General features: G+C 45.8%; 1 protein-coding gene across 1 annotated transcript in view; it reads right to left on the bottom strand.

Moving 5' to 3' along the window:
• DCAF5 (DDB1 and CUL4 associated factor 5) overlaps nucleotides 1–12,286 on the bottom strand; it is a 93,158-nt gene that overhangs the window by 57,507 nt on the left and 23,365 nt on the right. Inside the window, exon 5 of the mRNA XM_067557811.1 lies at nucleotides 10,827–10,956. Coding sequence (XP_067413912.1) covers nucleotides 10,827–10,956 — 130 coding nt within the window. The remainder of the gene's footprint in view (nucleotides 1–10,826; nucleotides 10,957–12,286) is intronic.

Genomic DNA, 12,286 nt, shown 5'->3' on the forward strand with positions numbered 1-12,286 from the left:
CATGGGTAGGCAAAAAACAAACAAAAGTTCAGAGGAAGTTTACAGCAATAGGAAGAGATCACGCTGTCTGACTAAACTAGAAAGGCAGAATCTGTTCGGAGGAGTGTCTCAGTTAAAGATCTAACCTCAGTTCAGACACCAAAATAGACATAATGGACAAGAATGCCAAATGATGCCATGGTCTCAGTCAGGGTCTGAACTGAACTGGTAAGCATGATACAGTACCCGTCACCTTTCTGACGTGGCTATATGATCTAGAATTACAGCTCTTTTTTTCCCTAAATGAAGTCCCTAGCTGTTGTGAAGAAACACTCAGTTCCCATTTTTTAGTTTAGTACATGCAGAGACATCTACAAGAATCTTCAGGAGACAAGAACAATAGCTCAGACACCCAAATTGCACCATCAGCGTCAGTGAGGTATTATCTCAGATGCCCAATGCTGATCATTAACAATACTGACACTTAGCTTGTTTCATTTTTCATGTAAGAAAGGGAAGGGAGGCCAGAGATCTGCACAATTTACTGTGAGGTCTTATTCTGGCAACTCACACAAGTGGAGTTTATTTGTGGGTGGAGCTTTGAAGAGTACCAACTTTTCCTGCTGTCTTCCTTCCCCTCCAACAATTCAGTCCACACAGTGGTAAAACATCTGAGCCCTGTCTCCCTCAGTGCTTTCATCACTACCACTACAGGTGGAACTGCACCAGTGGGATATTTCCTGAAAAATGCCAGTGTAGACAAGGCTACAATGGGCAGGGAGTGGCTGCACTATTTTGTAATGAAACTGTCATTATATGATCTAGTCATTCTCACAGATAACTGAAAGGCAAAGAGGGGATGCCCCTGACAATTGCAAGTAAAAGAGACACGCAGACACACAAGGACATCCCGCATTTCCATGGAAGTAGAAGTAAAGTTTGGGAAATGGGCGCATACAACATCGAGAAATTAGTTATTTTATATCATCTATTGTATATACTGCTCCCTGTGACTCTGGCAAGTTAACAGCAAATCAATAAATAAAATGTTACAGTACTTCTTTTTCTAGGATATTCCAATTACAAAAAGTATCCGAGGTACATACCATCAGGGAAGCAAAGGCTTCCACAAGGACCAAAGTAAATTTGAAAAGGAAAGAGCAGTTAACAACACAGTAGCCATCTCCTCTTTCCTGAGCTACTGTTTTAGTATGTGTTGGCCAAAATCTTGTTTTTGAAATATATGTAAGAACAGAGCCACAAACACCCCCCTTCCTACCAAAAGGCACATCAGTCTGAATCAAAAGCTAAAACCTCAAACTGACTCTTACTGTTCTACCCTTTTAAATGTTAATTCAAGTCTGTCTGTACTTTGTATAATTTTAAGATTGTTTGTAAATGTCTGTACTATGTCCACTGGCCAGTTTATCTGTTAATTTTACCTGCTTCCAATATATTTGTAAAAATCCTATTCTAAGTACAAAAGCCACACTGCAATGTAATGTATCTATCTAATTGTGAAAGACACTGTCAAAAATGAAATAAGGTTTGCTTTAAAAATAATATGTAAGTTCTTCAGCTAGGAGTTGGCCCTGAGTGATTGAAGTGTGAATGGCTGAGCAATTGAGTTGGGTGTAGACAAAAAGAGTGATTGAACAATTGGTCTGAGTAAGCGATATCGAAACAGACATGAAGAAAACACCAGCCTCACCTAAAACGCTTGAGGGAAGAAGAAAGAAGCAAAGATGATCAAATGGCCGAAGAGGAACCCACCCTGATAACTTTGGAGCCAGCCCATTTCAAAGGACAAAATCTGATCAGGCTTGCAACAATGTGGGTGATTGAGGATCACGCCAAGAATGCAGTTGCAGCATGACAATGCAAAACCCATAGATTTACATGGGGTCCTTTCCCTATAAAATGGGACAAGATGATGAAGGCTGGAGGTTCGGGTCTACAACATCACATCAGCCAGGAGTACCGATGCGCATCGGCAGAACCTTGCTCCTCATCCTCATGCTCTAGTCACCTGGCCAGTGACTATCATGAGCACCAAGAAGCTGGTAACTATGACATCTGGAAGATCCCTATGTATGTTTGTCTGTCTCTATCTGTGTGTGCCTGTCAGTGTGCGTGAATGTGAATGAAAGCATCAATTGAAACATCTCTGTAATTTGTAGTATTGATATAATGTTAATACTGTTTTCCTAGTGTTTACATTATTATTAATGCTATTTCACTAAGTAGAGCACAATATTAATGTTATTACAGTGTTGATACTTTTCTTTTCTTTGATACTATCTACAGAAGTTTCTGTGTTCACAGTAAATGCGGCTTGTTGCCTTATCCCCTAATAAGATCCTGTAATATTTGTTATTTGGGTAACATATGTGTCCCAGCACAATCCTGATATAAGCAAGCTTTCCAGAATTTCAGTAATTGAGGATTCACAGGGATGCATAACAACCTTCCTTCTTTAAAAAAGTTGTTTTTTGTTTTTGTTTTTTTAGCTCTAAGGCTTTTGATGTGATTTCAGATATGAAATGCAGGTTTGGCTCACTTTGGTGCTTACACTCTTATAAAGATATATACACAGCAATTTCTGGCATTCATGTAAACGTCTTTACTCACCAATTTCAACACTAACAAGTTTACAAATTTCACAAGTTAAAATTCCTTCAGTTTAGACCAAGGTTATTAAAAAATTCAATTTGCATCACATTTTCCCCATGTATCTCTGATTAAAAAAAAAAAAAAAAAAACCTAAAAAAAAAAAATCCCCAAAAACAGGAAACCTAAAATTTGGCCTCCATTTGTCAGGATCAGTGGTGCCTCAGTTCCATCTGACCCACATACTAAGTTTGTCTTCTCACCAAAATTATTTCGGGAGACCCAGACCACTGATTCTTAGTCTTTTTAATCCACGCCAAGACTTGCATTTTCCTTCTTTTCCCGCGTCCTCCAGTATATTAGAACAGCTGAGGTATACTTCTGAAACTACACTAAAACCTTGTCTAGACTTGTTAAAGTTTCTGGTTAGCAAGTCAGCCAACACAGCTAAAGAATCTAGTGTAGACAAAGAATCCTGCCTTTAACACACGCTTAATTCATCAAGTTAAGCCTAGGCCCCCCTTCCAGGCTTTAACTTAACAGTTTAACATGTGCTAAAGGCAGAGTACCTTGTCTACACTCAACATGCAATTCTTTGCCAACATATTCCTGTCTAGTCAAGGCCTCAGAGGCCTGATCCTGCACCCTTAGCCAGTGAAAAGAACTCACTGAAGTCAAGAAAAATTTCCCATTATTGAGTAAGGGATGTGGAATTTTGCCTTAAATGAGGATCTCATGTATCCGAAATTCCTAACAATAAACCTGTTAAACCTGGAACAATATAAATTATAGCCAAAAGAGAGAGAGTCACTAATCTGAGTATGTTCTAATGAGGCAATTTTGGGTATCAGAAAGAACAAAGCAATGTGAGTGTGGATGCAATTAGTGCCCTCTGAAATCATAAGCACACGTGGTTATTCCTCCCTTCTCCACTCATATCCCCAAGAGTTCTCCACGTTACAGTATATTACATATTGATAAGGCTAAGCAATGGGACAGAACAGTGTCCTAAGATGAGAGATCTAGGGTTATTCTACATGTTGCTGACAGAAGCAGCACACCACCAGGTTCTGAGGAAAACTCACTACTGACTCCATACAGACAAACCCAGAGACCTGGCAGGATGGGAATAAAGGTCTAAATGGGAAAACAAAAGAAGTACAAACTGGCCAGCAAGAGTGAACTCATATGGCCAGAAAAAAGTACATGCATAAAAATGGTGCCATTTTACATATTTAAGGTCATTTCTGCTGTCTTTAATGACAAAGGTTTTCACTACTTTCTACTGCTAGCCCAACACAGCCCATCTATGTGAGAAAACACGTTTCAATCTATTCTGGCTCATCCATGAGTTTGGAACTAAGGGCTTATCTACACAGGGAAATTTACTGGCATAACTTTACTGCTATAACTCTCAGTATGGAGAGTATCCAGAATAAGAGTGCTAGGTCATGACAAACTAAACTGGAAAAAGGCCCTAAGTTGCAACGACGGAAGCTTTATTATTATTAGATGGGGGTGAGCCAGAGACAAAAAGCCCAGATTGTCTCTCTTTTTACAAGTAAAAAGATAGGGTTTTTTCCCCCTTTGTCAATATCGTAAAATGAGCTGGGACCCTGAGAGTCAATCAATGAAACAGGGAACGGAACCCTACAATGAACGTGTTAGTAATTACTTAGGGCTTGTCTATACAAATAGTGTGCTGCAACTTAGAATGTAAATCTACACCATACTAATCTCCTGTGCACCCTGCTGACATGCACTATGAGTTCCCTGCTGTACTCCAGAAAGCTCACTACTAAATTTTGTATGTGTGGCAGCAGGATCCACACAGAAAGTTAGTGGGTGGCACACTAGTAAAGAGGTGATTTAGACCCTAGCTTGGCCCGAATAAGAGTGTTTGCATAAAGAAGCCCTTAGACTAGAACTTCATATTAAATGGATGAGCAAGGACAAGAACAATGCTCATTAAGGGCTAAATAAGTCTCAGTAACTATCAGGAAAGTTACAGTTAGCTTAGCATTGAGAGTGTGGAAAAGATCAGGTAAGACAATTTAGATACAGATTTTAAATACCCTTTTAGTTCACTCTCTCAACATTTAGATGTTTGAAATGTAACATTAGACATTACAAGGCATTCAGTGAAGGACTCTGACAGATCTTCCAAGTGAGAGTTCTACAGCCAAAGACCTATAGCTGGGAAAATCTGATCCAAATCTGATCAAAGCTAGGTAACCAGAAAACAAATCAATTCATTAAACAACTCGCAGTTTAAAAAAAATCTGAGCCCATCATTCTGTCATCAATACAATGGATGTCTTAACAGGTTTAAATAAGTTTTCTATAAAAGCCAGTCCTTATTTAACTCTATCAGATGAAGATTGGTCTGTCCTACCGCTGGATAAGTAACAAATCCAGGTGTACTGTTGTAGGAGGAAAATTGTAAATCTGGGGCTATTAGCAGTGTAAGTCACTGTCTCTGAATTCTTTTTTCACTTACCTGCCCCAGCCAATTCTCCCTACTCTCTCTGTACTGATACTTGCATATTTCCAATTATGAAACAAGCAAAAACAAAGGGAAATTTTGTACATTTACTTGAACTGCTCCAAAGAATTCTCAGATTATGCTGATCAAGAGGAAAAAACAAGGTTACTTACCAATAACTGATGTTCTTCGTGATGTGTTGCTCATGTCCATTCCATTATAGGTGTGTGCACGCCTCCGTGCACAGCCACCGGAACTTTTTTCCCCCTTAGCAGATCCCGTAGGGCCAGCTCTGGCATCCCCTAGAGCCCTGCACACATGCCACGGTATATGAGGCACTGCCGGCCCTACACCCCCTCTTTCCGCTAACTCCGGTGGTGGGGACGGGGGGTGGGTTGTGGAATGGACATGAGCAACACATCTCGAAGAACATCAATTACTGGTAAATAACCTTGTTTTCTTCTTCGAGTGCTTGCTTGTGTCCATTCCACTATAGGTGACTAACAAGCAGTACCTTGGAGGTGGGCCGGAGTTAGCGGTGAGCTACCTGCAGCACAGCTCTATTGAAGCCCATGTCTTCCCACGCCACAGGTTCCAAGGGGGAGCCCCGTGGGCCATGAAAGGATGAGGTCAAGATCCCAGGGAGGCACCGGGTCGCGGACCTACGGATAGAGCCTCCCCGCCCCCCCCAGGAACCTAACCGACGTCAGATGGGAGAACCGCAATCCCCCTTCCAGTGACTGATGGAAAGCTGATATGGCTGCTAGGTGGGCCTTCAGGGAGGTCGCAACCAGTCCCTGGAGCTTTAACTGTGGCAAGTATTTCCCGGATCGCCTGCACTGGTGAGAGGCTGGGCGGAATACTCCAGGACTCTTCCCAGCAGGCCACAGTCACTTCCATTTAACCCGGTACACGACCTGCGTGGAGGGCTTCCTGCTACTCAGCAGGACTCACTGGACTTGCTGTGAGTGGCTCGCTCGTCGTCTTTTGGTCACCGATCCACCACTCCCTGAGGTGTCGAGGGTCCAGGTCTGGGCACCGCCAGTGACCATGATCCTAGGATCATGCTGTCCCGGAGGCTCCTGAGGCAGGCAATCGAGAAGTCCAGCAGTATGCTGAACCGTGCTGGCGTGGCCAGGCCGGAGCAATTGAGATGGCATTTGTTTAACCCCTCCTCATCTTTAGCAGGACTGCATGCAGGAGGGGAAAGGTGGGAAAGTGAATATGAAGACGGATGGCATTGGCGATCACTCCCTCCCCTTGACCACGGAGAGAGCAGCACTGTGGACACCTCGGGCTCCAGTCCAATATGGACATATCCCCTTTGCGGAAACCCCCCCTCCAAATGGTTGTAGACACCCTTTGTGGGTGCAGTGACCCATCGTGGTGAGGGATGGCGACCCCTTGATGTGGTCTGCCTTGTCATTCATCACCCCCGGGAGGTGATCACCGCCAGGTCCTAAGGACTGATAGCTTTCCTTCATGCGGCTGATGAATGGGCTTCCCCAGCCTGTCGATGTAGTACATGGACGCTGTGCTGTCTGTCAGCACGTGTACTACCCTGCCCTCGATAAGCGGAGGAACATTCCGCAAGCCCTGCAGGTGTTTTACGGATCTTTACATTGGTGTGCTGACGCCTCTCCTTCCTTGGCCAGATGCCTTGTGAGCCGAGGTCAGTGCCAATATGGCACTTCACCCTCTGCCCATAGCATCCAACATCAGGGTAACTGAGGGAGCCAGCTCCACGAACTGAACGCCCCTTCACACCTCCTGAGGAGTCATCCACCAGTCTAGGGAGGCTAGGGCTTGCTGCTGTTTGGGTTTTTTTTTGGGGGGGGGGGGGATAGGCGGGGGGAGAGGGGGAAGAGGAGAGGGGACCGTAGCCTCCCAGTGTAGAAGTTACCTGCTTGGACTGTACATTGAGGCTAGCCGTGACTAAAGTGGCCTAAGCGTCAGGCTCGCTAGTCTCACCACACAGGTGCAGGCCATTCTGTGACCTACCAGCTGTTGGCCATGTTTGGCTGTTGTCGTTGGGCATTTGTGCAGGTGGGCCATTCTGAGGGATGCTGTCTCACAGCATGAAGGCCTGGCCCGGGAAGCAACTGGTCACATCGATGCATTTCATAGGCTGTACCTGAGTTAACGTGAACTTTGTTTGTTTACCAGCAGGACCTACCAGCTGCAAGTGGCGCCTGACTGGCTCACACTGCTCTGGACTTGGGACCTGGACCTGCCCTGTGCAAGTCCTGCACCCCCTTTTGCCTCAAGCATGCAGTTACCACTGCCAGGCCTTCGGTAAATACCCCCGGGGCCGAGAACAGGCCACAGGGTAAAGCCGTCTACATCAGAAGAAGCCAACCACTACGAGGTGAAGGAGGAGTTGAAGATGTGTGTCCCTGACATCCAGGCCAGCATACCAGGCTCCTGTATCCAATACTGGAGCTGGGAGACCATGCAAGACTTGCATCCCTTGCGGTATTTGTGAGACGACGTAGGTCTGATACCGTCCTTAAATCCCCTTTTTCTAGGGGACGAGGAAGTACCTCAGGTAAGACCTCTTCCACTGCACCCTGAGGGACCTTTCCCACTTCTCTGGGATGGGGCTCTCAACCTCTTGGATGTGGAATTGCCACTGAGAGGAAGGAAGGGGAGGTGTCGTGGGGGCTGTGGGAGAAAGCAGAGATGACCGGGGGGCTCAGCCCACCAAACCATATTAAGGACCCAGTGGTCTGAAGGCGTTCTGGCCCACGTGAACCAGAAGGAGGGTAGAGGCTAGGGCGCTGCCCTTGCATGCGCCATCAGAAAGGGCCTTTTCCGACTGCCCTATTGCCGAGATGACCCTTACTGAGGGCTTAAGGAGCCAGTCAGGGCGGATGGTGTCTCCTAGACCCCCTGACTCTGTCCCATTGCCCATAGGTCGTGAGACAACTGTGGTGGACACCTCTGCTGCTGCTGTCCCTAGGGACCTGCCTGACACCTAAAGGTCTGTGGGGTGTAACGGCCTACGGAACAGAGCATGGTCTTGGAATCCTTCGGACCACGCAGCTTCGCATCCATCTGAACCGAAGACAAGGCTGACTCATTCAAGGGAGGGCCCCGGCAGGGCTGCTGGTACCTTTTGGGACAACCCAGGATTGCCGCCACTAACATTAAGCATGCTGATGGCGGGGGGTATGGTTCTGCCCACCGAATCAGCAGCAACTGAGGATGGCTAGAGCACTGCTCTAGCTCCCGTAGTACCCTCTTCTGCAATGGTATACAAGTTCAGCGCCTGCTGCTGGGCAGAGCCTCAGCAAAGCGGCTCACTGAGTCCCACAAGAGCTCACCGTCTACTTGCTGGTAGTGCTGTTGAATAAAATTTTTCTCCAGACAAGTTGGTGGTGGCTCCCCCAGCGACTTCCTCCCTAAGGGACACCGAAGCACCGCCAAAGGACCATGGTGGCGCTGCCCGAAAGGCTCTCACTGTGCAATACCAAGCCTGGGGCGGGGGTGCCCCGACCCACAGGTGCTCTGTCACTCCGGTGAGCGTCCCCTCAGCGTCGATGACCTCGACTACCAGGTTCGACGCGGGTGCTGTGCCTGGAGCAGGCGTACGGACAACGCTCCGGCGAGCTGGGCTGACCAGAGCGTCATCCCGGTACCGAGGACTTTGCGCTCTGCATGCATCTCAGCATCGAGTCAAACTCCGGTGCCAGGTTCTGCGCGGCTTCGGTGCGGGGCAAATCCTCAGTGCTGAGTCTGTCTCCAGCATCCGGGTTCAGTGCTGCCTCGGTGCAGGGGGGTGAACTCCTCGGTGCCAAGTTTGTCTCCAGCAACTGGGTTCAGCACCGCCTGGCGAATTCCTCGGTACCGAGACTGTCTCCGGTGACCGGGATCAGCACCATGTCATTGCGGGCGAACTCTTCGCTGCCGGAGAGCAGGAACAGTGAGATGGACCTCACCCAGTGCCAGCGGGCAGAGACCAGTGTCGGACGGGCGACTTTGCTCTCCACCTCGATGCAGGTCGGTCTGGTGACCGCTACCTGGAATAACTTCTAGGGGAGCATTCCTGCTGTACCCTAGGAAACCGGTCTGCAAGAAATCTTCCTCCCTGTGCTAGGAATCTCTTGAGCCATTCAAGGGGACCCAACGCGGGCTTTCCCCGTAACACCAGCCCCTTCTCTCCTGTGGAGGTATGGGCAGCGGTGGTGTATGCAAGGCCAACAAGGCTCTTGCCACCCAACGGCCTCCGAAGTCGACGGTGCCGGTAGGTGCCAAGGGCTCCCCCACTCCCAAGAGTCGGGGGAGGTTCCCTGGCTGGAGACACTGGCTCAGGCATCGAGCCTCCATGATCCGACCTCAGTACAGATTGGTGCTCCACCCCCCTACTAAGCCAGTGCGGGGGAGTATCTGCATTCCAAGCGCTGATTCCGTCTCTTTACGGTGCCAAGTGAGGTCGGTGCCGACGGTGCCCTCTGCACTGATGGCACATTGGGTACCGCAGAGGAGCAGGTTGGTTCAGAGCCGGTCAGGGGCTCCATGAGTGAGGCTTTCGGGCGGATTTTGGTCTGAAAGCCTTGCAGATCCATTCTTCTCCTTATGAAAGCTCCCCACTGCCTGAAACGTGGGGGGGGGGGGTCACTTAGCGGGAAAGCCTTCCCGCTGGAAGCACACGGCTTGAAGCCATGAGACGGAAGCATACCTGCTCCCTGTAAAGTCTCAGCTAGACTATTTCAAAGACTCTAACTACCAACAACAGTTATTAAGCTAACTAACTAACACAAAAGATCCTTGCTTAAAGTTCAAAACACGGGGAATTATGCGCTTGCAGTGCAAGCACAGGCAGTTCCAGTAACTGTCACGGGCAGAAAGAAAGAACTGAGGGGGCCTAGGGCCGGCAACGCCTCATATACTGCAGCATGTGCGTAGGGCTCCAGGGGGCACCAGAGCCGGCCCTATGGGATCTGCTAAGGGTAAAAAAGTTCTGGTGGCTGTGCACGGAGGTATGCACACACATATAGTGGAATGGACATGAGCAAGCACTCGAAGAAGAATTAAATTTAGTTTTAAAGTTAAATTTGTAAAAAGGGAAGAAGAAAAAGAACCTTCCTTCCAAAAAAAAGCAGTTCCAACAGAAAAGCCTAAGCAAACATATCACATTCAGATGTGGAATGTCCTTCATTTTAAAACCAAGTTTACCTCTCCCTCATACTGTAATCTTACACTCTCATTTTAAATTGTAAATTTTTGCCAGAAATGCAGAATAATGAAGTTGAATTAAACAGAATTATACAATAGAAGTTTCAAGGTCCATAGGACTTTTTGAATATCCAAAACCCTTGGATAATGAGGAATCACTGCTGGGTCAGCTCACTCAAGGGAGAGACTTTGAAGACTGCTGGCTTTTCTTCCAGTTAGTCAAACATAGCTAGCTTCCACTAAGGTTGCCCACTCTACCAGTATTTCAGTGCATCAATGCAGTGTGTAAAGTTAAGAAACAGAGATAAAAGCCTGCTGAGCCTTGCAGCTTTCCAAAATTCCTGGGAAGATGAAGCCCCATTAACAAGATTTTACTATATACACACCAGAAAATGTAATCCTCCATTATTGCAAAACTTCATGCCCTAAAAATTTTATTATGCCTCATTTTGGGTCCTCTCTCATCACTCCACATTTGGACCATAGTTCATTGAATGGCATGCCAGCACCTCTGAAAAGAGGTAGATTAGACGGCATAATATGCTATAAGAACAAAAAGACAGCCAGCTCTTACCTCTGTGGTTTGCGAATGTCCCAAAGTCCCACACCCTCTTTAGAGTTGGCAGTAGCCAGTAATCTGGGTTCTACTGGATTAAACATCACACTATGAAAGGCTGATGGGTAGTTTGCCAAGCAGAAGGGCTCTATGGAAAAAATGAAGATTTCAGACATCAGAACAAACAATGCATGCAACTGTTCTGATGCAATGATTTTGCAACTCACTATACTGTTTCCATATAGTGATCTGAAAATACAGAGACATTTCCCAGTAGATTCTAAAGTTAAACACATTCCAAACAATGTAACTGATGTTTTGAAATCCACCCACATATATCATCTTTGCCCAGTGTGGAAAAATCCCATATATGGGACTTAAAGAGAATTCTCCACATTGAAGCTTAACAGAAGATTTAAGGCCATGACATTACACAGATCCAAAATTTCAAACTCATTAAGATGGAAGGAAAAACTGATCAGAGGAACAAATTCTTAAGTCAATGTGTTCTTACATAAGAGGTTCTCAAAGTTTCATAGTGCAAATCACATATTTACTAAAGGAATACATTTCATGGAGATCTCCCCATGTATTTGCAAGCACACAAAGCAGCTGAAGCACTTGCTTACATGGAACAGTAACATTACTTAATGCAATTTAAGCAGCTAGAAACAAGGGCAAAGAGTCAGAACCATGTGAGAAGCCAGCTGTCCACAAATCTCTATCTCATATTCCGTAGACCACAATTGCTCTAAAGATCACAGTCAGAGAACCACTGGCTTTGTCAATTAATTTTAATTCTAAGTGTTAGTCAATAGTTTTGTGATTCACAGATGTGCTAAAGTTTAGCGGAAACATACCTGTTACAAGTAACATCACATGTAGGTAAGTTATTTGGATAAACAGGTTTCAGGTTCCAATAGCATCATCTGCATCAGTTGTGTATTCAGTGGGCATGAAAAAATTAATGCATGTTACATCAATTTTATGTTCTGTGGTGACCACAATCAGCCCTGACTGAATCTGGGCATAACTCCCATTAAAATGAGCACTGAAGATTTTCAGCACCTCTGAAAGTCAGGTCACTTATATTAGGTTTTTAACTTTAAGCACTCCAGTTTGAAAGTGTTGGCAAAAGTTAGTACTACCCAGCAGAAGTTGTGTTACTACAACCCCACGATAATACAAAAGTACTCTAATTACTTATTTATTTTTGTAATCAACACAAACTAATCTCCAAAGTCTTCTATACAGAATAAAATAAAAACAAAAATATATAAACTTTTTAAAGAGAAAGATATGCCACTAACATGACATGTGTCTGCCATCCCCTTCATCCTTCTGCTTGTAAATTACGTGCTTTTCTGCCACATTTTTTGACTCAGCTCTTCAGAGCAAGGACTTTTTCCTTAAGTGTCTTTATAGTGCCTACTACAATGTGTCACCTATCTGGTTTGGGACCTCCGAGCAATGCAGCA

Source organism: Emydura macquarii, unplaced genomic scaffold (assembly GCF_026122565.2).
Source record: "Emydura macquarii macquarii isolate MOO-44397 ecotype Brisbane River unplaced genomic scaffold, CSIRO-AGI_Emac_v2 contig_1876, whole genome shotgun sequence".
Classification (NCBI taxonomy): Eukaryota; Metazoa; Chordata; order Testudines; family Chelidae; genus Emydura; species Emydura macquarii.